Source organism: Notamacropus eugenii, chromosome 5 (genome assembly GCF_028372415.1).
Source record: "Notamacropus eugenii isolate mMacEug1 chromosome 5, mMacEug1.pri_v2, whole genome shotgun sequence".
NCBI lineage: Eukaryota > Metazoa > Chordata > Mammalia > Diprotodontia > Macropodidae > Notamacropus > Notamacropus eugenii.
Window position 1 is genome coordinate 85,707,396 of NC_092876.1, and position 26,904 is coordinate 85,734,299.

General features: G+C 40.4%; 1 protein-coding gene across 2 annotated transcripts in view; it reads left to right on the top strand.

The window, feature by feature from the left end:
- The window catches only part of CSMD2 (CUB and Sushi multiple domains 2), a 1,007,626-nt gene that overhangs the window by 195,563 nt on the left and 785,159 nt on the right, over positions 1–26,904 (top strand). For both annotated transcript variants that reach the window (XM_072610105.1, XM_072610106.1), the window contains exon 3: positions 4,829–4,941. In XM_072610105.1, coding sequence (XP_072466206.1) covers positions 4,829–4,941 — 113 coding nt within the window. The remainder of the gene's footprint in view (positions 1–4,828; positions 4,942–26,904) is intronic.

Sequence of the window (26,904 nt, forward strand, 5' to 3'; positions counted from 1 at the left end):
TCTTTTTTGTGCAAAGTGTTGTCTAGCCTTGACAATGTCATACTTGGACCATTGTTTATTTTTTAACCCCAAAGTAGGACTTTACATTTGTCCCTATTAAATTTTATTTTATTATATTCAACCCATAATATTAGGCTGCCAAGGTATCTTTGATGTAAAGAGTTCATATCCTACAGATCATGGGGACAGCACCTCTAGTGTCCATCCCTCCTAGATAGCAAAAAAAAAAAAAAAAGAATCAGTCCTATCTCTCTTTCATCTTGAAATTGCCTATTTCTTTGTCCAAAACAACTACCTCTGGGTCATGGCAGCTTCAGAAAAATGGTGCTTTCATATATACTTAGCCTACCACGTCTTACCTGCCAACCCACAGGCTGTTAGTCATTAACAAGCTATCAACTAACTCCCACACACAGTACCCAATAATAAGCAGTACCCAAAGCTTCCAGGTCACTCTGCCAAGAGGAAAAGGAAAGATAGTCATCCTCAAGGGAGAGTGGAACTGAGAATAAAACTGATTAAAGATGAAGAAGAGTGTGACTTAAAATATATTGTGAACATCAGATTTTTATAAAGGGCCATTTCCCTCTGTGTTTTACAGTTGAGAGAAAAGCATAACTAATGGCAAATCTATTTCCAGTACTCATACCCCCTGCTCAAGATAAAGTTGCCGTATTTCTCTAATAAGATTTTCAAGTCTAGAATATCTCCATTCTTTATCGAGCTAAGTGTTCCTTCTTTCGATGTGTCAGATAAAGAAAGGCAGGATCTAAAAGTTTGTTTGTAGTTCTTGGCACGCAGTTTTGGTGATTTCTGCCCATAGTTCTTTTTTGGAGGTTTACCTAATAATGATACTTTTTTAGGTGGTGAAGAAAGATCCCAGTCTGTATTAGCTCCCTCCTGTCAAGATTCCCAGTGGCTGGTGGGTTTGAACAGGTCCTTCCTCAGGAAGAACATGCTGCCTAGATTTATTTCTAGCACGCTAAAAGTACCAGGGTATTGCTAAATATGAGCTCGGTGAAAATCCCTATGTAAATTGTCCCTGTAATTGCAACGCAATATATTGTGAGTTCTAAACTGTAATTGTTTGCTGACAACGTACATTAGCCATTCACAGCTTGTGTCAATGTGGTATCAAGGAATTAGGGCCTTAGAATCTTTAGTGCCAGTTGAAATATCGCAGAACCAACTTTTGTAATAAAACCAGTATTTCACTAGGGAAGGAGTCTGCTATCTTAGCAGTCACTTAACTGAAAGGCAGTGCCACTGAGCATGATCAAACATTGCAGTGAGGTTTTGGTCCTCCTCCAAAGAAGGACATCTATAGTCATTTATGTTAAGGGACAGAAGGGGATTTGGTAGGCCATGCATAGCCCTCACTCTATCCCAAAGCAGATTGTGACTGATAGATTGCTATGGAATTTTAAGATCTCTACAGGAAAAAAGGAGATTCTATGCCCTGGTTTGGTTGCCTGTTTGGGGGTAAAATGATATTTACCACCTAGAAATTCCTTTTCATATCCAGCTTCAGTCCTTCCTGTTATAATGTACTATGGTTCCCTTTTTTGCTCTCATTTTAGTATAGGAGACATAGGTGATCAACTTCTTTTGTAATACTACTACTGTAATGATCTTTCAAGTTTGTTATTTTGAGGAATATAGAGGTATAAAGGAATATGATCAATAAAATTGTTCAGGAGTTCACAGTTCTAGACTTAGTTTACTATAATGCCAGATGGATATACACCCCTATCCAGAAGCAGCTGTTCTTTGAAAGCCCCTTGGCCACAAAGGAAACTAGGTGAGAGAGTAGGTGAGAGAGCGAGGGTAGCTCAGTGCATTTCCACCACTGGAGACAAAACAATATACCTTGAAATTATCATGAGGAAAATAGATTTGGTCTGTTTGCCTCTAAAAGACAGAATTAGGTGTCATAGGTAGAAGTTTCAGAGCCAGACTTCAGCTTGATGAAAGGTTTGAAAAAATCCTAACAATTAGATTTGTCCAATGGTGGCTCTTTTGGGAGGTGGTGGTTTATTCATTATTAGAGGTCTTCAAGTGAAGGCTGGATGACTACTTGTCAAGGATGTTACAGTGTAGATTACTGTATAATTGGCTTGGACTAAATAGTTCTGAGGTCCCTTCTAAGATTCTCTGGTTCTGTTAAGTCCACTTCTTGCTGACTAATGGTCATTAGCTTGCTTCTCAAAGATTTGATGGTGTCCTCACCTCCTTAGGGTTCCCTATTGTCACCTCTATCCTCTCTGATGACCCCTAACCCTTCTGATTTTATCATTCCTTAAGAATCTACTCAGGTGTTATAACCTCCCTGTCAATTGCCTGTGGCTTTGAAGCAGGAAATGATTTTTCTTTCCTCATATTTCACAGTTTGTTGTGTTTTTCTTATGTTCTTTTAGTGTAATTTTGGATTATGACTGTGTGTGTGTTGAATCTCCCTACTAGAATAAGATCCAAATCATAGGAATTATATTTTACTGAATAATATCAAAGATTTAGAATTATACAGGTCATTAAGTTCAAATTCCTCATTTTACAGAAGAGGAAACTAAGATCCATAGAAGTTAACGTGACCTGCTTAAAGTCATATAGCTGTAAGTGTCAAAGCCAAGTTTCTAACTCAGGTCCTCTGACTCTTAACTTCAGGACTCCAAGAACTGCAGTATTCCTTCTGCTGCTCCATGTATTTCTGTTTCTCCAGAGCCTAGTAGAATGTTCTGCACACAGTAGGCATTTAATAGATGTTGAATCAGATTGTCTGGAACATACATCTTGACAATTTGTTGTATCTGCCTTATTTTCCATGTCTCCCCAAAACTTTTCCTGCACCTGCCCACTAGTATCTAAGGGATAGGCATAGACACAAACAACTGGGATACAAGAAAGAATGTGATTGGTCTAGAGGAAATTTCCAGATAATATACTCTAGGAAAATTTGGGGAAGGAGGAAGCATTTTCAGCTTCCTTTTGCTTCCATTTCTTGCCCTACCAACCTGAGCCTTGTGGTTCTTTCTATATCATCATCATCATCATCATCACCACTATTGACATTGTCGTTATTATTAATAACAATAATAATAATAGCCAGAATTTAGGTTGGTATATAGCTTTATGTGAACTATCTTATTTGGTTCCCACAATAACCCTGTGAAATAGCAGCTATTATTATCCCCATTTTGAAGATGAGAAAACTGAGGCAGAGAGATTAAGTGATTTGCTCAGCTCACACAGCTCGGAAGCATCTTTAATAGCTTTTCCAAAGAGAAATGTTCAGTCTTTCAGATCCCTTGGTTGGTCCTGGGACTTAATTGCTCGAGGAGAGCCCGGGCATTAATGAAGTTAAACCAGGCTTCAGAGCTGCGCTCTCTGCAAATGCCAGCAGAGGGTGTCAAAGGGGCAGTGGAACCTGGACCGATGATGACAGTGTCCACAGAGGTTGAGGATGGGTGTGTGGGAGGAAGAAAACCCTGCTGGATACCAGGCTAAAAGATGCCTACAAGGGTGCTAGTGAAATTTTTGTAGTCACTCATACCTTTTCCCCTGGGAATCTGAGCTGCAAGGGGAGGCCACTGAATAGGGACCTTAGGATGAGGCAGCCAGAGGTGGAAAACCAGATAACAGACTGGGAAGTCAAGAGAAATGGAAGGGGGAAAAGAGGTGACTCCTGCCAATCTTTGTGCATGCTGACTCCGCTCCTGCAGCCTGAGGTAGGCAAGCCCCATCAAATCCCACCTCTTCTATGTAGTCCTTCTTGACCAATAATAATTTTTTGTGCAGATACATTATGGAGTACTATAGTAGATAGACTGTCAACCATAGGGCATTGGGTCAAGTTCCTTCTCCGACACATACTGCCTGGGTGACCCCAACTTGTCACTCTCAGTGTCCCAGGTAATCTCTAAGTTCTCATCTTGCTTTGGTGGAGAGAACTCTGTCCCCAGGGAGCTCCCTACATGGATGAGATCACAGATTCAGACCAAATAATAATACCTGATATTTATGTGGCCATCCAGGGTTTGGAAGGAATTCATGTTATCAGATTTGATGTTCAGAACAATCCTATGAGATAGCTGCTGCAGATACTATTATCTCCATTTTATAGATGAGGAAAGTAAGGCCCAGAAAAACCAAGTGACTTATCTAGGGTCACACAACTAAGAAGTATCTAAGGTGGGATTTGAATCCAGGACTTCCTGGCTGGTTTCCATCATTCTATCCATAAAGCTAGTTGCTACCCAGCCCAACCGACCTCTCCCACACTTAAATCTCTGGCCTCTAAGCTTCTACAAGAGTTTGCTTGGATCACTCATATCACATTGTTCCATGTATTTAGAACCCAAAGAGCCTCAGAGATCAGTCTCCTGTCTCACACAGCAATCTCCTCTCCAACCTCTCTAATGGGTATTCATCCAGGCATGCAGGTCCTCAGTGACTGAATTGGTGTTTAGAAAACAATCATTTTCAAAACAAACAAATTGGAAAGTGTTACATTGGGATTTTGTACTAACCACTTACCTAAAAGGAGGAAAAGAAGGGAAAATAGGGGAAGAAATAGATGTATATAAGGGAAAGAAGAAATCAATCACTGAAATTAAACCCCCAAACTAGGGAAAAGGTTGACAAGTGGAGGGGGGGCAATAGAGGAGGGAAATGAGGGAGGGAAGAAAGCCAGTGGAAATAGGTTTGAATGAAAATAATGTAAGTAAAACTAATCAGAGGGACAAAATGTTGACTTAAAAGAGTTAAGGGAATTAAATATTTCCTTAAAAATTCATTTTCCTTGATTTTTCTCTTTTCTCTTGCCTTCCAGGTTAACAGGTTTCCAGCTTCCTGCCCCCATTGTCAGCACAGGCATCGTCCTCTCTCTGTGGCTTGTGAGTGACTATGCCGTCAGTGCCCAAGGCTTTCATGCCAACTATGAAGGTAAGTTTCTTCTCACTCAGACATCTGCTTGTCTCTCTCCTAGCCAGCAATGGTAAGACATGGCTCGCAACAGGGGTATGTATGGGGAGGCTGGGGTTGCCCCGAGGTCAAAGGAACTCTACCACAGTAGCTGCAGCCAGTCTGCCTTCACTGACTGTGTCTTCTTGGCTGATACAAGTAAGTGAACACCATCTGTGCCACCATTGTTTTTCTGGTTCTCTTCACTTTCTATAGGAAGCCTTTCCCAGGCCTCCTTAATTTTAGTTCCTTCCCTTTGTTGATAATCTCCAATTTCTCTTGTATGTAGCTTGTTTGTATATAGCTGTTTGTATGTTGACTTTTCCCCATTAGACTGTGAGTTCCTTGAGAGCAGACCTTTTCTTTCTTTGTTTAACAAACACTGTGCCTGGCATATAACAAGTACTTAATAAATGTTTATCGACTGGTTGTTGTGTGGATACCAATGGAGCATACAGGTTCTAACTTATCCATAATAAGAAGGCATTCTAATAAAGAATGTTAGGATGATTTTCTTCCCCCTTTTTCTTAGAAACATGAGATATGTAAGGCAAGGTTCTTAAACAAAATCTCTGAGGTAGGATTCTGGGAGTCATTACCTCCTTACCTTTTCCCAGATGCTCATGATGTCATCTGGGAATGACTCAGGCTACACATTACCCAGCTGCTGGCCTGGGGATGCTGAGTGGGTGAGTGTCAGAGTTGACTGTTGGTCAATGGTGCAACCTTGTAGGAACGTGATGGTGAGGCCTGCCTGTTCAAAAGCCCCTTGTCTTTGGGAAATAGTGAATCTCAGGGTCAAGAGTATAGTATCCCACTGGGAAAGTATGGATTTAAAGGGACATGCCTATGCAGATGCAAAAAGTCCCCAGATGCCCTTGGAAAGCCCTTGGGAAGACTGCCAAGACAAGGCAGGAAGATCCATAGCCATGTCTTGATATTCTTAACGCCATTTAACACGGGAAAGAAGAGGCCTTGGATTGAATCCTGCCTCTTATACTTTTCTCTGTGACCTTGAGCAAGTCACTGAAACTTCCTGGGTCTCATTTTCATCATCTGTAAAATGAGGGAGTTGGACTAGGCCTCTGACATCCTTTCCAAATCCAGATCTATGATCCTATGTAGAGCAAAGAGGTTGACTGAAATATTTCTTCCTCATATGAAAATAGACGTATTTCCCAGTCTTGGCCTGGTCATTTTCCTTGGATCAAGTGGATAAAAATTAATTTGGGCTAGGCTTTAAAAACTGCCATTCCTTCATCACCCAGAACACACTGTCCCATACTCACTGACCACATTTTCTGCCTAGAACTGAACCAAAGAAGTATATCTCCAGGCTCTACCTGGTTAATAAGAGAATCAACATCAGATTTTAGGGGTTCTCTTAGTAAATCTAGTAGTGTGTGGCTGTAAAAAATGAAATGTAAGAGGAGGCTGAAGGGGTTAAGCACCCTGAGGAGGAGCTTTAAGGCAAGGAGGGAGAATATGGCTTTTCCCAAAATGCTGAGGTTGGCATTGTTTTCTCCCTTCCCAGGGCTCTGACTCAGCAGCCCCTGCCCTCCTCTGGGCTCATGTTCATGGAGTAACAGGAGTCTCCTGCCCTCCTTCAAATGGATTAACCCAGGCCTATCTGTGATAAGATGTTCAGTCACAAGTTAAGTGACTTGACTAAGGTCATATAGCTATTTGAGGCTGGATATGAACTCAAATTTTCCTGGCTCCAGGCCCAGCACTCTATCCACTGTGCAATCTAACTATCCCAAAGGTTTAGGTCCAGTCCTAAGACTCTTTGACTATCGATAACTTTTGTATCTCTGGATTAATTTGTATGCACCTGTACATTTATCATCTCCACTGACCTTTTTTGTTCTTTTCTATTTTTTTATTTTCTAAAATTCACATTTTAAATTTTGAGTTCCACATTTCCTTTCTCCCTGCAGTCCCTCCCCCACTCATTGAGAAGGCATGAAATATAATATCAAGTCTACGTGTGAAGTCATACAAAACATTTTCCCATATTAACCATGTTGACAAAAAAAAGGCAAGGAAAATAAAGCGAAAAAAAGACATTCTGTACATGGAGTTCATCAGTTCTCTCTCTGAAGGAGGATTTTTCATCATGAATCCTCTAAAATTGTCTTATCACTCCCAATGATGCCTTCCTGTAATGTCACCATAGCAATGGTTTTACCATTTGTAGTTTGTGTAATTTGGGGCAAATCATTTATCCTCTCTGGTTATGAGTCCTCCTCTGTGAAAAGATGGACTTGGACTAGTTGGCTGTTGGGTCTAAATCTGTGATTTAGTGATCCCTGGGCTCTCCAAAGCTGTAACTGAAGAACATAAGCTCAGACAGGTCCTACCAAGCTGGAAAGACCTTGAGTTCAAAACTAAGGATGGCCTTCATGACTATTACCCAAGAACCAGTCTAGCTAACATCATAGAATCTCAGCACCAAATTGGCCATGGGGGGATGAATTTTTGAGCCATGGGAACTCTTGAAGCCTATAGGCTAAGTTGCTAGAAATTACAGTCCCCTTGGGAGAAAGTGATAGGGTCATCTTAGTGTTAATGACAGAAAAACTGAGTGTAATCTGACATACGCTTGAGATTCTGAGAAGCTGATTTCAAAGAGCTCAGAGAAAAGAAAGGTAGGCTGTCAAGACCTAACATTCTGCAGAGGAAGTTGGTCTAATGTGAGTAGGAAATTCTCAGGAATGAAATTTTAAATAAACAAACAAAACAAATTTTCATGAGGAAGGGGGCTGTGATCGACATCCAGCAGAGGAATACTTACCCTGAAGAAATGATTGATCCTTGCTATACTGTCACTTTGACCCTTTCCATTACAACCACCGTCTGTTTAAGATCAAGAATTGGGAAAAAAATCTCTTCTCACCTCTGCCTCTTAGAACCCTAACTCCCTTTAAGTCTCAAATCAAGTGTATAAAAAATCCTTCTTGATTTCCTCAGATATTAATTTTCTAGAAATTTCTTGGCATTTGCTTTGCTTATGTGAATATTATATTTACCTCTCTGTGCATGAACTCTTTCCTTTCATGTAGAAGATAAGCATCTTGAAGGCTGAGACTATGCCACTTCTCTTGGTCTTTGGATCTCCAGGGCCCATTATAGTTCTTGATATGCGGCAGGTGAAAATAAATGGGTGTAGAATTGAAATGTAGGAGAACTAAGAAGCATTTGCAGCAATTTGAAAAACTTAAAATGCTAAATCATATTAGCTATGATTACTGTCATTCTATTGACCTAGGGGACAGTGAAAAAGAGGGAATACAAAGGACTCTTGCTGGTAGGATGGACCAAGTCACAAGGCAGAGGGGCCCACAGTGAGATTTAGGTTAGATTCATTTTCTCTAGGTTGTGGTTTTTCAGTTACTTTTGACTGATATAGGGCATGGCAGCCATTTGCTCATACTATCTATGCCTCTTTTCCCCTTGGAGTTGGACTCATCTGAGGAGAGCCACCAAGCCAAGGTCATCCAAAATGCCCAGACTCAGAAAAATACAGCCACCAAGGCTCAAGGGCCCAGAATCAAAACTTACTTACCATGGTTGTTGGCAGTGACTGTGCCAGAAACTGTGAGAAAAGATTCCATGCCACTTTCCCTTGGAGAGGGACGAGTGGCCCAGGGCATCCTCTGAGAAGGCAGAGAGAATATAGGATAATGTCTAGGTAGGGTTGCTTTAAAGAAAACTTTGACACATCCTTTATTGTCTGTGCCCTGCAGGAGACCCATTCTGAGGCTGTTCTTGGGGGACCCAGCAAAGCAGGGCCTTTGACAAAGCTCAGTCCTGGAAGCAGAAGAGAGCTTTATTTTTCTTGGTGTGGGAAATATGCTCCTCTCAGCAGTGGGAAGTCAGGGTCAGGTTTGATGTTGCCTTCCCTGGGATGTGAGGGACACCTCACGTAACAGTGCATGCATTTGTGGACTACATTTTCTCCAGTTCCTGTCTCTCAGGAAAGAGAAATACAAGCCTTTCATTTATCCTCACATAATGTGAAGCTCTCTTTCCATTCCCACCTACCCACCCCAAGTCCTGACAAATGTCAGGGATGGATGGGTCATATGATTCTTTCTTCAGGAAATTAACCGTTTTTTCTTCTGTTTTCCTAAATAGGTTTCTGTTCCCTTACAGATCTTGACTTACAGAGGAGTGGCAGCCAGGAGGACAGTGGTCAAGGAGTCAGCTTTTACTCCATACAAACCACATGCCTATGGTTTGAGGTGATCAGATCATGCTCCTAAACGTGGACTTCTTGTCCCTCCTGACAGTGTTTGTCCCAACCCAAGTTTGTCAGTGACTCATCACAACTCTTAACAGTTCTTCCCCCTTTTACTCCTTTTCTATTCTCATTCCTCCCTCCTCTTTGGATCATCTTTCCTCAAATCCTCTTATTTCCTCCCACCTTTCTCCTTCTCTCCTCCCTTCTCTCTCTACCTCCCATCTCCCCACTCCTTTCTTCTCTTCTCTTTCCTTCCTTAGCTAGAGTCATATGTTTCCTTCCTTATTACGTTTCTACCTTACCAGGAAAGCCTCCTGGAGGCTGGGTACACTGCCCTTTCCTATTTGTTTCTCCTTTTTCTCTGTCTTTTGTTATCCATCTCCTCCCTGGCCATTCCCCCTCTTGGAAATCTCCTCTGAGCCTCTTGAGGGCTTGGTGCTCCAGCCCAGATTCATCAGAGCCCAAGAATCCAGCTTTTTCTTGGTCCCTGCCTTGTGGGTCCTTTGCGCAGAGGAAGGGTGGATCATGGCAACTAAAAGTTTTAGAGATAAAAGATGTCCTCTGCCCCGGGATTACTCCTCCTTACCAAAATCATTTCTTTATAGGATCCCCTCAGTATGATTCCCTGGAGACCCTTGCCCAAGGCAAGGTGTCAACCAAATTCTAGTAAGGCTTCGGAAGTAAACTGAGAAGTCATTGATCATTCTCTTGGGTGCTTCTGGCGTCTATCTCCTTTGCAGCATCTCCTCCTCCCAAATAGCTTGTGGCCTATTTTCTATTTGCATTTTAATAGGGGACTCTTATCTAACAAAAAGCCTTCCAGGCTAAAGGGAGCCAAGTAGAATTTCAGGCTGGCAAAGGGGAAATTTGGAAGCCTTCCTTTGGCCAGTATCCGTCCTATCACACCATGGGGACAGCTGCCTATAAACTACACCTTTTTGTTCCCTCATCTCAGCAAAGGGTGAAGAATGTCAATGAAATCATTGACTATGCAAATTGAAAGTAGGGGGAACCTTGAGGGGTCCATCCATCTCCTTTAAGAAATTTCTCCTCTCTATCAGGAATCCTCCCAACCAGTCAGGAACACGAATGACATGAATGAGCCTAGGCTGCTAATTTCATGGCTTTTAATGTTAGAGTTGTACTTTCATTACCCAAGGCTCTCCCCAAGGCTCATTTTCTTCATCCAGAGTATTTTGTCTCCAGGTAGCATCTGCTGCTGCCAGGTGAGCAGAGTTGCCAGGGCTGTGGCCTTGTTTGCCATTGTACTGTCGTACTTAACTTGTAGGCATGGTTACCAGAGAAGGAGACTGGCTTTGCTTCTCTATTATCCTATTTTTATCCAGAATAGCATGCTTTATTAAATTAGCTAGGCATACAACATCACGTTCATTCAGAATCTGGTATTTTAAAAGATGAATTTGTAGAACAAGATTAAGGAAATAGACCCCCTGGCTACGATCACTAACCTCACTAATTCTTAACTGTGTTCAGTTTGTTCTAATCAGTAATCTTATTCTTTAAAAAAAAAAAAAAAAGGCCGAAGTTACTGCTACAATAGGCCGTTTTAAGACTATGTTGAAACTCTGGAGAAGCCCCTTAGTGGACATAGTGAAGTCAGGAAAAATTTCAGGATTTGCCTCTGATGTATATACCAACTCTGGGAACTGGGGGCAAATTATTTTACTGTCCATGCCTTTGCAACTCATGAAAACTCTAAGATGTAAGCTGGTCACCCATTTGCGTTGGAGGAAGGGAATTTCCACATTGGGACATCCTTATACTTAGAAATTCTTAATTCTGGGACAAAAATATCTCCCAAACCTGAAGGCACAAGGGTAAAGCTCCAATGACAGGAATTTTAGGCATTAGGGTAGATTGATAAGACAGAAGGTTTTTTATTTTAAGATAAATGGATGAATGGTCACAGAATCAAAAGCAGTCAAGAGAGGACAAGGATCTTAGGGATCATGTAATCCAACCTCTCCTCATACAGTTAGGGAAACAGGGATACATGGTAAATTAATGTCAGAATTCAAACCTGGGTCCCCTGACTTCAAATCCAGAGTTCTTTTCCTACACCATTATGGATGGCAGACATCCCTCAACCAGGTGGCTGTCTGCTTTGTCTGTGTCAAACTAGCCCTGAAATTTCTGCTCCTGGTTAGTGGGACTTGCCTAGGTACCCAGCTATACACCCAGTCCAAAATCCTGGCACCTTTGCTCACCTAGCAATGGTACGGCATGTGATTAATGATTACTGGTCTCTTAGGAGAGCCTTCCAGAGCAACTCAGTCATAGGTTGGAGGTTGTGAGCAACCCTGAGGCCCAAGCTTTCTCTTGCTGGAACTTAGTTTCAAACTCTCCTTTGATCCCAGGAGAAAATCACTATAGGTTGTTTTTTAAGTGCAATGTATTCTTCTGATTGTTTAGGCTAGAAGAAAGGAAGGAGGGATGAAGTATGGCCTACCTTTCAGCACAACTCCCCAGGTTCTTTTCCTTCTTGATGAGACTTCTGGTTTGATCTCCCTGGAGCCCAAGAATGAGATCCCATCCTGAACCTAAACTGAGCCCTCTCTGTACCCCCAAATTAAATTTCCACCGTAACCCCAGACTGAGCTTTCTCCATGGCCCCAAAGTTAGCTATCTCTCCTTCCGTAGAGTAAGCTTTGACCCTATAAGAAACCTCAAAAACATGTACCAGTGGTTACAAGGGTATTGGGTAACAGAGTACAGATGGTTCAGAATAGCCTCTCTTCACCAGTGCAAAACAATTCAAAGAAAAAACCCTGTACAACAACAATAGTTTCCTGTCTAGGAGCTTGTGGGAGGAAGGAGGTGCAGGAACTCTAGTAGCAGGGTCTAAGTGGACCCTGGGAACTACATCTGGAGTTTGTCTCCCAGGTGTTCTCTCTCCTCTTGTTCCTGGGGCCTCATTGGCTTTTGGAGCAGACAGCTTAGAATATAACACACACACACACACACACACACACACACATAGACACATTCTTGGTGGGAGCAGTGCTGTGTGGCCACTTTACAAGTATCCGTTTGGCCACTGATTGAAATGAGGATGGAAATGGAGTGTGCAGAAAGAGCTACTCTGAAAATGAACTCTGCATCGTATTAGTCATGTTAGAGCATACTTTTTTTTTCAATTGCTTTCTGGCTCTCTCTTTTCCTCTTTGAGCTTCTCCTTCATCTCCATCTTTCTTTGCCTCCCTTTCTCCCTATGATTCTTTTTCACATTTGACTCTCCTCTGCTCATTGTCCAACCTTCCTCTTTCTCATTCTCTTCTCATTCTCTCCTTTCCCTTCCCTTCCTCCCCTTTTCTCCTCATTGTATCCTTTCTTCTTTCCTCTACACTCTTATTCTCCCCTCCTTTTCCTTATTTCTACTTCCATCTCTGGGGCCCTCTCCAGTCCTCCTGATGAATATCTGGTCACTGGATCCAGATGACTCAGGAGGGGATAGTGAGGCTGGTGACCTTGCACAGCCCTCCCTCACTCAAACCAAAGTCAAGTGCAAGTCATGTCATCATTTCCCTGATGTTATGGTCTTCTTCAAAAATGAAGGATGAACATAGACAGATAGACTTCTATCTCCTCTTGCCCTCCTTTTGACTTCCTCTCCTTCTTTTATACCCTCTCCTTTTCCATTCCTCTTCCCTCCTTTCTTCCATTCTCCTCTCTTACCCTTTCCCCTTCATTTCCCCCGCTCTCCCTTTCCTCATCTTACTTTTCCTTTCCTTTTCCATTCTCTTTTCCTTTCCCTTCCCTTCCTCCTCTCCATCTTTTCCTCTCTCCCTCTCCCCCTCCTACTCAGTAAGGATAGAATTTTCTTGAAAGAGACTGTTTTTCTACCTGTAGCCCGTCCTGGGCCTTTGGGGATAGGTGAGTGGAGAGACCCTACCCATCAGGCTGGGCTTATGAACCTAACTTACTCTCTAACAGAAGTGTTATAACTAGAGCTTTCTATCCCTTGGAAGTTACATCCATATGAATAACTGTCACCTTGTTTTACAGGAAAAAAAGGTTTAGGGTCTGAAGGAAGAATACATCTTTATAGAGAAGAGTAGATTGACAGTCTGCCTTGAGACTGAGGTTTGATTTCTGTAAATCCCATGGAGTATTTCTTGGAAAACTGAACACTCTGAAGCATATGTCCTCTGTGTGAATTGATAATATTAATCCAACTCAGATTCATTCATTCAAAATATGGCTCAACGCATTTTGGAAAGGCTGTGTGACAGGGTGAAGACAATACTGTATTAACTGGATTCCAACTCCCCTTTGACATTTGCTAGTTGTGTGCCCATGGGCAAATTGTTGAGCATCTCTAAGCCTTAGTTTCTGTATTTGAAAAAGGAGGGATAAAACTAAATCACAAAAATGGCAATTACCTAGTACCATGGACAGATCCTGGAGGCTCTCCATAACAAACCTTTCTCAGAACTTATACTGACCATCGTTCAGGTCTTGTCATTTAGCTAGCTCCAGATCGAACCAACTTGACTATCAGTTTGTACACTTCTCTCCACATTATGCACAAGGAAAACCAACCCGACTGTTGGTTTGACTATGTCTCTTCACGTTGTTTTCAAGGAAAATATGCTATACTTGGCAAAAAATTGCTTAAAATCCAAGTATACTATTTTTATATATATGTTATATATTAATTATATATTATAATATATATTATAATTATATACATTATTAATTATATATTATATACAATATATTATATATTAATTATATACATTATATATTAATATATACACAATATACATTATATATACATTGTACAATATACATTTCTATAACATAAGTTGGAAGGAAGGAAGGAAGGAAGGAAGGAAGGAAGGAAGGAAGGAAGGAAGGAAGGAAGGAATGTTAGTCTGGCAGGAATCATTTTGAATGAAGCCAGGTCATCATTGCTTTTATTTCTAAATGCTCACGAACCATCCCTTTAATCATCTATAGGAGAATTTTGCCAAGAATAGAAGTGAAACTTTTTGTCCTGTTGTTCAAAACTCCACCCTCTTCATTTTTTTCCTTTTAAAAATTTACTGGTCTCTAGTGGTCTCTATATTGTTCACCATGATTTTCAAAGATCACTGACAATAACTCAGTTGTTCATTTACCATTTCTTTCAGTACATAACACTGTCTTTTTAGTGATAGATAGTTCATCTGAGCCTGGTGGCGTGAATTTATTGAAGGTGTTTTCTTAAAATATCCTCTGTTAGCTTTGTTGTTAATTCCTCATCAACCATTTTTGTGACATTCTTCCTAGTCTGAAGACCATTCTCCTTGGTAGATAAAATAGAAGCAATGTGATAGTTGTATAGTTCTTCCTTTTGATAGTCATTTCCTGCACATCCCCAACAGGAGTTCTATTCATCTTTTGAATTTCCCTTTGCCCCCAATGTAGTAGAGATTCTTTTAATTATTTTTAGCATTTATCACCAGTCTCAGCTAGGTGTGAGCTTTTAGTGCTCCTTATCTTATGAGATTGTGATGTTCCTTTGCATTCACTTTTCATTACCTATCTTTGCCTTCTTTTATACATGTATTTAAAATATTTTTAAGTTCATTAATAAGTTCCCTGTGTGCCCACATTGGTCTTCTTAAATAGCTCCCTCTTTTCTTCCTCATCAAAATCTGTTTTGTTTGTGAACTCAAAATTTCATTTTTGAGAGGGACCCACTAATCTTGGGTGAGCTTCACCCATATGATTTTAAGACATGGGAATCTAACTATAATTTCTCTGAACTCCTTTTCATTCACTCTTTTAAACTCTTGGCTTCATGTTGGAATATACCCAACTTTCCTCTTCTTTTTCTTCATAAACTCTAAGGTGATCTGATCACTTCTTCATCGGGTCCCAATCATTTCTACTTCAGGAACCAATCTTTTTTATTTATTTATTTTCAGTGTTCCACAATCACTACCATACACTCTAGATTTTTTCTTTCCCTCCTCCCCCCCCTCCCCCCAATCACTCCCTCCCTGAGAGGGCATACAATTTTATACAGCTTCTACACATACATTCCTATTAAATACATTTTCACCATAGTAATGTTGTATAGAAAAATTAAAATGAATGGGAGAAATCATATAACAAACCAAAACTTAGTAATACAAAAGAAAATGATCTGCTACAATCTGTGATTGAATTCCATAGTTCTTTCTCTGGATGTGGAAGGCATTTTTCCTTAAAAGACCACTGGAAATTTTTTAAGTCCTTGCACTGAAATGAAGTTCTAGTCTACCAGAAAAAGTCTTCGCACACTGTGGTTGTTGCTGTGTACAAAGTTCTCCTGGTTCTGCTCCTTTCACTTAGCACCAGATCATATAAGACTTTCCAGGCCTCTCTGAAGTGTTTCTGTTCATCATTTCTTATAGTACAATAGTATTCTGTTATGTTCATATACCATAATTTATTCAACCATTCCCCAATTGATAGGCATCCCCTTGATTTCCAGTTTTTGGCCACCACAAAGAATGTTGCTATAAATATTTTCGTACATGTAGGACCCTTTCCCATTTTTATTATCTCTTGGGAATACAGTCCTAGAAGTGATATTGCTGGGTCAAAGGGTATGCACATTTTCGTAACCCTTTGGGTATAGTTCCAAATTGCTCTCCAGAATGGTTGAATCAGCTCACAGCTCCACCAACAATAAATTAGTGGTCCAACTCTCCCACATCTTCTCCAACATTTATCATCTTCCTGTTCTGTCATGTTAGCCAATATCATAGGTGTGATGTGGTATCTCAGACTTGGTATGATTTGCATCTCTCTAATCAATAGTGATTTAGAACATTTTTTCATATGACTAGAGATATCTTTAATTTCTTCCTCTGAAAACTGCCTGTTCGTATCCTTTGACCATTTATCAATTGGGGAAGAACCAATCCTTTTTTGCTGATTAGCATTCAATTCAAGATATTGGTGCCAGTTGCATCACCTACCTCTACCTTCTAAGTGATACAATTTACTTAAATTCTTTATTTGCCTTAATTTCATTTCCTACTTTTGACCTAGAAAAAAAAATCAGAGGCCCAAATAGTTGAAGTTTCCCATCACTGCTATATCATGCCCCCATCTTAGGCTGGTGAGCCATTTGCTCATGTGAATTCTCCTAGTTTAGAGATCAGTAGCATACTTCTGCATTATCCGTTATTTTTCTCTGTTATGTCTCATTTATAGACCTTTCATGGATTCCATTACATGAGTGTTTATCTTCCTTATGTACAGTTGTATTCTCTATCCCTTATTTGATTTTCTTCTTTTAAAATAATATACTTAACCTTCTTCTAGTCCTATTCTAGTCATAAATCCCATCCTACCAAACATCAGTGATACCTATGAAGTTGAATTTATTGCCTTGTGTTAGTTTCTCTAGTTTACTTTGTTTATTACCTATGCTTTGTGAATTTGCATCCAGACATCTGCAACCATAGATTGCATTTTCATCTTTCTTCTTGAATTTTGTACTTTTTGAGTTGTTGGTCCTCTCTGTTGATGTTCCCCTTTTTGTGTGATATCTTGTTTGACAGATAGATGTGAGCAGTTTTTCTGCCTTCACCGTAGAGTCAATTTGTTTAGAGTCATTAGTTGAAGGAACCAGAAATATTTGGCCTGGAGAAGAAAAAAATACATGAACATGATAGGTATCTTTAACTATTTCAAGAATTGTTGTGTGGAAGAAAGTTTAGACTTACTGTAGTTGGCTGCGGAGGACTGAATCAGGAATAGTGGGTAAAAGCTAGAGAGAAACAAATTTACACTGAATGAGAGGTATAATGTCCTAATAATTTGAGCAAGGCTAAAGTGGAATTGCCTACATTGGGACATCATAGGTTGTCTCTCACTTAAGGTCTTAAATTGAAAGTTGAGTGGTCATTCACTGGGTATGTTGTAGCAAAGATGTTTGTGTTGGTTCAGGTTAGACTAAATGACTTTGAATGTTCGCAGTGATTACCCTTAATATTCAGACTTTGTGATTATATGTCTACAGGAAAATATATTTTGACTAGCCCACACTAGGTACGTTTGGTCACTGTTCAAGGTTCTATCAGTCTTATATTTTAATCTGTAGCCCAGAATTGAAATCCTCTTCTTTTACATCTTAATACAATGTTCGTTTTCCAAATCTTCCTTTCTTTTCTGAAGCACATGATTTCAATCACCAGCAGTGATGAAAAAACATCACCAAGTTTTTAGCACAAAATAAGGAAAAACAATTTAATGATTAGAAATATCCCAAAGTGCAATGAGCTGCCTGCCTCCTGAGGAACCGAATCCTTTCTGTGAAGGTTTTCGAGCAGAAACTGCATGAATGAGTGAAAGATTCCATTTAATTCAATGATGAACATATACCTACCATGTGACAGGCACTATACTGTATGCTGCATATACAGAAACAAAAATGAAAAGCATCCCTTAACTCAAAAACATTCCAGTCTGTTGGGAGAATCCAGCATGCATGCAGATAAGTAGATTTAAAAGTACATAAAAGTAAATAGAAATTGATTTGAGAGGAAGCACCTAGGGCAAAGGCCTATTAACAAGAAGTGATACTTAAACTTAGCTTCAAATACAGCTAGGTATTCAAGGAGGTAATGGGGAGGATGGAGCACAAATCAGAGAAAGGTATAGAGGTGGGAAATAGAATGTTATATATGGGAAATGGCAAATAGGGTAGTTCGCTATTAAGAGAGTGTTTAAAGGTAAGTCATGTGAAATCTGTCTTGAGTCAAATTATGAAGGATTTTAAATGCCAAACAGAGAAATTTGGACTTTATTCTAGAACACCTAGAGCTTTTTGTGCAGGGTAGCAGTATGATCAGACTTGTGCTTAAGAGTATCAGTTTGACACTGTGCGGAGGGCAGCTAGGGTGGTGCAATGGATAGAGTGCCAGGCCTGGAATCAGAAAGACTCGAGTTCAAATCCAGCCTCAAACACTGACTAGACCCTGGGCAAGTCACTTAACCTTGTTTGCCTCAGTTTCCTCATCTGTAAAATGAGCTAGTGTTTTTGCCAAGAAAACCCCAAATGGGGTCATGAAGAGTCAGAAATGACTGAAATGGCTGAACAGCAAGAAGAGGATGGATTAGAGAAGGGAGACATTGCAGACAAGAAGATCAATTAAGAGGTGACTGGAGCAGTCTGGTTGAGAACTTGAAAGCTTGAATTGAGAACATAATAGCTGAAGTACTTGATCCCACTTGAATGTGACTGGAGATTATTGAGATCTCTTCCTACTCTAAGATACTATGGTGGAATGATTAATCTCTTACTCACAAGTTAGATGATCTATACTTGAATGATCAAGATGTGTATGCAACATGACCTCTCGAGGGGTCTTGGTTTTTTTGAGACTGACCATTGAAGGGGATGCAACATGGTTCAGTGGAAGGATAATAAGACTATATGTTTACAGCTTGAAGAGAACTTAGAGGCCACCAACTTCAACTTCTTCATTTTACAGATGAGGAAACTGAAGTCCAGAGAGGCTAAACAAATATCAGAGTGTCACAAGGTGGCAATTATCTGAGGCAAGACTGAACCCAGCATCTTTCTTCAATTTCTCCAGTATACTATGTTGCTTTTGTGTTGGTTATGGAATCAGAGGACTTGGGTTCACATCCCACCTTTGATGCTTCTGCCCTACATGAATTTGGACAAGTCACTTAACTTTCATTGGCCTCAGTTTCCTCATAAGTAAAATAAGGAGGTTGTACTAGATGCCCTCTGACATCCTGCCCAGCTCTAGATTTAAGATCCCATAATACTCAACATTAGCTTTTTTCTTATACTTTGCCCATAGACTCTCTTTTACATCAGATGATCCCCAAGCGAGCATCCTTGTGTTCAGTGCCTTTCTCCCATGCCTTCTCCACTGCTCTTCTCTGGAAAGATTTCCCATCACTCACATTGGGTGACTTTGTATAAAGACTTGATTCATTACTTCTATCCAGCAAGCTGAATGTTTCTCTTCATGGCCGAACTCCCATCTCTTCCCCGTCCTAGCGACTCCAAGGGCTGAATACCAGTGATTTTATCGTTTGTAATAACAGCATCTCAGTAAAACGAGATAATCCCTGGAGATGTAGTTTTTGGTTCAGGGCAAGGCACTGGTGTTTTAATCATGGATACAACGTCCCATGGAAATGACGGGACACTTTTCACCCAAAGTGGAATGTTCAAATAAATTTTGCCTTTGCCTCCGGCTAGTAACGTCCACTTAATGGTTGGAAAGCAAAACTATACATTCTATAAATGAGTATTTCTTGCCTAAAACTATACTTCAGATGAGTAAAATATCTACATTTTCTACCGAAGACCTTTCCACCCTCCATAATTTCAATTCAGCTGCTTTGGAGGGCTCCAGTAGACAGAACTAGGGATGAGAGAAACAGGATGCAATGAGAAGTAGAAAGAGGAAGTAATACTTAAGTTTATTAGGACCATTAGTAATGAATGTTTGGGAAATTGGGGAACATTTGCCACAAATAGACTAGTGATGAGAAAAAAATTGCTTTATATTTTATTGACCCCAAGAGCCAGGGGTATAGTGGAGGTTAAATTGAAGATTGCCAGCACTCCACCACTGTTGGTATCCTCACCTAACCCCCTCCCCCAACACATTGGTCCTGGAAGTGGAGTCAGAACACTCCTTGCTCCCCACTGCCACTTCTGGACTTACTCTTTTGCAACCACAATTCAGCAACTCCTCTTCATTTGAAGCTGAACATCAAGGTTTTCCACCCAATCCAGAATTATGGTGTCTGTTCTCTACTGGCCCCTTTGTCATCCTTTCTCATTTCTTAAAGAATTCAGCACCCAACTTCTTCCCTACTCTTGCTGTTATACTAGGGGACTCCATCATCTATGCCCCAATTTCTTTCCCAAACCGTACTCACACGTTACCAATTGCTATTTCAAATTCTATGTCCCAGAGGCATCTCAGACTTAACATAGACCTTATTATCTTTCCCCAAAGCAATCTCTCTTCCAAACCTCTCTACTTCTGTAGAAGGAACCCCTGTCTTTCCAATATCACTGAGAACCTTGAGTGGTTCATTGCTGTTTGCTATTTCTTGCTGTTTCCACATCCATGGGATCTCATCATCATCACAGCTAGCATTCATATAGTGTTTTAAGATTTACAAAGCACCTTACAATCATTATCTTATTTTCTCATCCTCTCAACAACCCTGGCATGTAGGTAATACTATAATCCTCATTTTTGCAGATGAAGAAACTGAGGTAGACAGAGGTTAATTGATGAGCCAAGGGTCACATAGGTAATAAATATCTGAGATTAAATTTAATCTTAGATTTTCCTAACTCCAGGTGTAGAACTCTCTCTAATGCACCACCTAGCTTCTCTCTAGTCATACAGTTACCATCTTAGTTTAAGTTCTTATCATCTCCTGGATTGCTGCAAAAACATCCTAAATGATCTCCCTGCCTCACATTTTTCATACTTCAATACTCTTCTCTCCACTTCAGCCTATCCTTTCTATTGCTGTCAAAATGATTTTTCTTTAGAGCAGATCTGGCCATGTCACACTCCTGTTCAGTTAACTCCTGTGGCTCTTTATTTCCTCTAGGATAAACAGTAAACTCCTTTACTGACCTTTTATTAAAGTCCTGGGCAACCTAGTCTCAAACTATCTTTGTAGCCTCGTGAGACACAACTCTCCATTCTATACTCTGCCACCAGACCAAATTGATCTTCCTTCTGTTCTGCATACATGGCACTCTGTTTTCCATCTCTGTCCCTTTACACTGCTTGTCCCTCATATCATCCTTACCTCTGCCCCATCTTCCTTCAAAATGCAGCTTAAGCATTGCATTCTACACTCAAGTTTCCTGATCTCCCTAAATACTAGTCCTCTTCTCCCCCTTAAATACCTTGCATTTAACTACTGTATCTTTATTCAGATTTATTCTGTCCTTACCTTCCGTATTAGAATGTAGGCTGTTTGTGAGTAAGGAGTATTTCATCCTTTATCTTTATATCCCAATTCTAACACAGTACCTGGCACTGAAATGCCCATAGACAAAAGGCACTAGGGTGGTAAGAAGACTGGAGAATTCATTCTAGATAGAGGAAGACTTGGAGTGAGGGGTGGGAGGGATGGATAGGATAGCTGTCTTCAAATATTTAGGAACATAGGATCATAGATTTAGAACTCTAAAGACCCTTCAAGGTTAATTTGAAGAGCTGATATGTGGAAAAAGAATTTGACTTCCTCTGCTTAGGCTTAGAGAACAGAATTAAGAGTAATGGGTAGAAGTTGCAGAAGCAAATTTCAACTGAACATAGGAAGGAAAAAAATTGTTAATCAAAACTGTACTAATACAGACTGGCTGTCTCTGGTAGCAATTTCACCATAATTGGAGGTCTTCAAACAAAATCTAGATGAGTATGTATTAAGGATGGCTATAGAGAAGATTCTTGTCCAGAAGTGTATTGGACTATATAGTCACTGAGGTTTCTTCCCACCTGGAAGTCCCATGATTCTGTGACCTCTTTGTTGTGGTAGGCAGCCTGGTATGATGGGAAATATATGAGGTCTGGAATTGAAGGCCTCTAGGGTTTGGATCCTAGCCCTGCCACTGACTACCTGAGTGAATTTGGGCAAGTCACTAAACCTCATGGCTTATCTGTAAAATGAAAGGAATGGGCTACATAGGCTGGAAGGTTTCTTCCACCTCAGATCTACAATCCCCAATAAGGTCTGGCAGAATACCTTATTCATAGCGAATACTGACTGTACAATGTTACATTTGATGAATTATCAATCACTCAGAAAGCATTTCTTAAGCACTTACCATGTGCCAAGGACTGCCTAAACAGTACTTGCCCTGATTGTCATGTTCTATGGGAAGACCATATATAAATATCAAGGTAAATACTAGATATACAGAGTAGATGGGAGACAGTGTCAGAGAGGACAGCACTAATGAAAACGGGAATCAGGAAAGCCCCAATTACCCTTTGAGGCAGACAGGATAGATTTTATTATACTCATCTTACAGATAAGAAAACCAAGGAACTCAGACTCCAAGTCAAGTGTTCTTCCCAGAACACCAAGGGGCTGTCTTTTCTCAAATATGGTTGAAAGATGTAAATACTATAAGATCCAAACTCCCTCCATTGTTATGCACCATCTATAAGCAAGCAAACCTGGAGTAGCGTCCAAGGTGGATATTATATTTTGATTGAAATTAGGCCTGATTCCTTAATGGGTAGGAATCAGAGAAACAGGGAAGCAGGACTGGATTCAGCTGAGGTGAGTGATTCAGGTAGAGGCAGAGATGAGTAGAGTGTGTGTGTGGACAACAATGAGGAGGTCAGTCTGGGTAGGGGGAAGTGTATATATGTGTCAAAAGTATAGGCTGGGCAGTGTTTTATAACCATAGTGAAATTTCCAACATTGTGAGACCAGGATCCATGCTTTGTTTCTTTCTGCACTAGAATAAGGCTGTGCATACAGTAGGCACTTAATAAGTGTCTGTTAGATCAATTTGAATTGAGATTACTAGGTGGGGGTGGTGGCAAGAGGGAGGAGGAATCAAAGAAATGTAGTACATTGATTGAACTGGATTTGAAGGAACACCATACCTCTCATGGTAATGAATGAGGCCAAGATCAAGGAGAAAACAGATCTTGGCTCAGCACCTGGCATCTCTAGAATAGGTCCACATCCTTCACTTTGACAACCTTACATTTATTTACCTGCCTCATCTGACTAATTTGGAAGCAGCAGCCAACCTATACTAGTCCCAGTCAGGGGACACATTTCTTTCCTGACTCACTGGTCACTCAGAGTCACAGGGGTATTGACTTGCAATTTCCTATTGAGAAAGGAAAGAGGTCCTTGACCACAGTGGAATAGTAAGTGAGAGTGGATAGGTGAAGGTCAATTGTGAGTAAGAATGATCTACTCTAGGACCCTTCTTTCACTAGAAGAAGGGTTGTTTAGAAATAGCACATAATGGTCAGGAGGGAGGTTTGGGGCTCCTTCTTATGGGTTTTGACTTCTTCAGTCTTGAGTAGCCAAAGAAAACTAAGGTAGGGAAGATCCCAGCTAGAAAGCACAGACTTCCCTGACCACATTCTCTTCAAGGAAACTGCACCAACATTCACATTTTAGGATCCATTTTTAATAGGCTATGAATTACAGATTTAAAAAAATGTCATTATATTTAAATATAAAATATTTACATTACATGTAAAAAAATTTTAAGATTCATATTTTTAAAATTTGAATTCTCAATTTTCTCCTTCCCTCCCTCCTTTCCCTCACCCCTTGAGAAGGCAATCAATATGCTAACAATTGTATGGGTGAAGTCATGCAAAACATCTCTATTTTAGCCATGTTACAAAAGAAAACACACAACACTCCAAGAAAAATAAAGTAGAAAAGAAGTTTGCTTCACCCTGGGCTCAGAGGTCATCAGTTCCCTCTCTGGAGGTGAATAGCACTTTTCATCATGGTTCCTTTGGAAGTGTCTTGGATCATTGTCTTGATCAGAATAGCTAAGTCTTTCATAGCTGATCACCCTTACCATATCTCTGTTACTGTGTACAATGTTCTCCTGGTTCTGTCCATTTCATTTTGCATCATTTCTAATAAGTTCATATAAGTCCTCCTGAGTATTTCTGAAACTATCTTGCTAATCATTTCTTACAGCATAATAGGATTTCCTCACAATCATACACCACAACTTATTCAGCCATTCCCCAGTCAGTGGATATCACCTCAAATTCCAATTCTTTGCCATCACAAAAAGAACTGCTATAAATATTTTTTATAAGGTTATTTTCCCTTTTCTTTGATCTCTTTGGGATACAGATCTATTAGAGGTATCTCTGGCTTATAGGGTATTCATAGTTTTTTAGACTTTTGGGCATAGTTTCTAAGTGTTTTCTAGAATGGTTGGACCAGTTCACAATTCCACCAACAAAGTATCAGTGTATCTGTTTTTTCCATATCCCCTCCAACATTTATCATTATCCTTTTCTGTCATGTTAGCCATTCTGGTAGGTGTGAAGTAGTACCACAGAATTGTTTCAATTTGCATTTCTCTAATCAGAGATTTTTGAAGCAATTTTTTAACTATCTAGTATTTAGTTTTCTCCTTCCCACCCTCTACCCCACTGGACAAATAAAAAAAGTAACAAATATACCTAGTTAAGCAAAACAAATTCCCATATTAGTCATCTCCAGAATGGGTATCTCATTCTGCATATATATCACCTCTCTGTCAAGTGGTAGGTATCGTTCTTCAACATTACAAATGATAGGTTATTAAGAGGAATTTTCATTTCAACTCTGAATCTCTCTTTGTAATGTTGAACAAGTCACTTTTGTTTTCTGTGGCCTCAGATGCCCCATATGTGTAATTAGAGGTTTGGAGTAGGAGCTCTCCCTGAGTGCCTTTCTATCTCTGATATGTTATGAATAGCTCTCAGGGCAGGTCTGCCCCCTGCCACAACCCAAGGTTATATTTACCATCCCAGTCTGCTGTTAGCTTATTCAGAATTAATTTTAAGAAAAAATAAAAATATTGATTAAGTATTTACTACAACCCAAACACAGTGCTAAGCCTGTAGAATGGAGGTAGAAAAAAAGTAAGAAAGTCTTCATTCTCAAGGAGCTTACATCCTAATTACGGGAGACTGCCTGTATGGGTTCCTTACCTACCTGCTATCCCCCACTGTCCTTGATTACCTATTCAGGCCTCACTTTCCCTAATCAGGACACCTTTCCTATACCTTCTATAAGCGCACAATGTTACCTTGTGTAAGAGAAAAGAGTAATACAGCCTTACTCTGATCCTGATTGTAGAGTTGTAAAAGCCTGTTTGAGGGGCAACAAGTAAACCAATTTTAGTGCTAGAGGTGGAGGCAGAGAGTTAGACAAGAAGAAACTCAGCTCTCAGCACAATGAACTGCCCAGAGTCTGATAAGCTTAGAGATAATAAGATGATGATGATGATGGTGGTGGTGGTGGTAGTGGTGGTGGTCGTTGACTTCATTAGTGTTGATAGAATCAGGAGTAGTAGGCAGGCTGGGCTAAAGGAAAGGACTGGAAGAGGGGACAGTTCTCTAGGTTTTTATCCCTTTTCCAGTTCTGGAGTCTGAACTCATTCACCAGGAACCTGACATCTCCCTGTAAAACCTGATTCTATGAATTTCCACTTTCATAGGGAATAATCTTCTTCTTCCTTCTCCCCATCTCTTGTCTACGGCCAGGTATCTATTTTAGAGCTAAAGTAAAATCAGGTAGAAAACACCAGCTCTTCAGTACTTTTTATGCTAGCAAAGAATTGGAAGCAAAGTAGGTGTTTGACCATTAGTGAGTGGATGGATAAATTGTAGTGTGTGTGTGTGTGTGTGTGTGTGTGTGTGTGTGTATGTGTGTGTGTTCGTCCTTCGTTGCTGAAGAAGACCATGCTATCAGAGGAATAATGACATGACTTGCACTTGACTTTGTTTTGAGTGAGGGAGGGCTGTGCAAGTCACCAGCCTCACTTCTCCTCCAGAGTCATCTGAATCCAGTGACCAGATTATTCATCAGGATGACTGGAGATGGCCCAGGATGAGGCAATTGGGGTTAAGTAACTTTCCCAAGGTCACCACAGCTAGTGAGTGTCAAGTGTCTGAGGTGAGATTTGAACTCAGGTCCTCCTGACTCCTGCTCTATCCACTGTACCACCTGACTGCCCCTAAATTGTGGTGTATGAATGTGGTGAAAAACTATTGTGCCACAAGAAATGGCAAAGATGAGGAATTTAGAGAAACTTGGGAAAGCTTGCATGAACTGACACAAAATGAAGTAAACAGAATCATAGGAACCATTTTCACAATGACTTCATTACTAAAGGAAAACCACACTGAAAGACAACAGAACTCTGACTAATATAGTGGCTAGTGTGACTTAAGAAGACTGGTAGCAAAGTGTACCCTTTCCTAACCTCAGTAGAGAAGTGATGGATCACATACACAAACTGCAGCATACATTGTAAGACATGGCTAATGTACCACTTTTTTTTACAAGTGATGAGAAGTGACAGCTTTGTTTAAAGCATTAATTGAATATTTACACACATATATACGCACACACACATACACACACACATACACACACATACACACATATGTAAAATAAGAGTGCCTCCTCATCACTGTTCAGCTCCTTTCAAGCCTGCACCCAAGAAAGGCAGAAAATCTTCATGAAATGGTGGTGTGGTAGATCTGAGGGTTACAAGGAGATCAGGGGACATTGACACAACTCCTTCTGGGGAGGCTTTAGCCTCCTGCAGCTGGGGAGGAGGGTTGAGTCATCTTGCCCTAGGGAAAGCACTCCAGAATGTGCCTGGGGCAAAGAGCTGTGGAGACTGTTTAAAATCATCTTTTTTTTTTTAAAACAAGTTATGGGGATACCCCTTTGCCCTGAGATCACGAGAGACCCTGGGACAATATGAAGATATGATGAAAAGGTTCCCATTCCCCTGTGGAAGGAGCACTCCATCTGACACTTCCTATTTACACTAATTATTGCTAAGTAGGTGCTAACCTCACTTGCTCCCACTTGCTGACTGGGATGTAAGTTCTGTAGGCATCCTCTAAATTTCAAACCTTGATCTCCCTACTCTACCCCATACC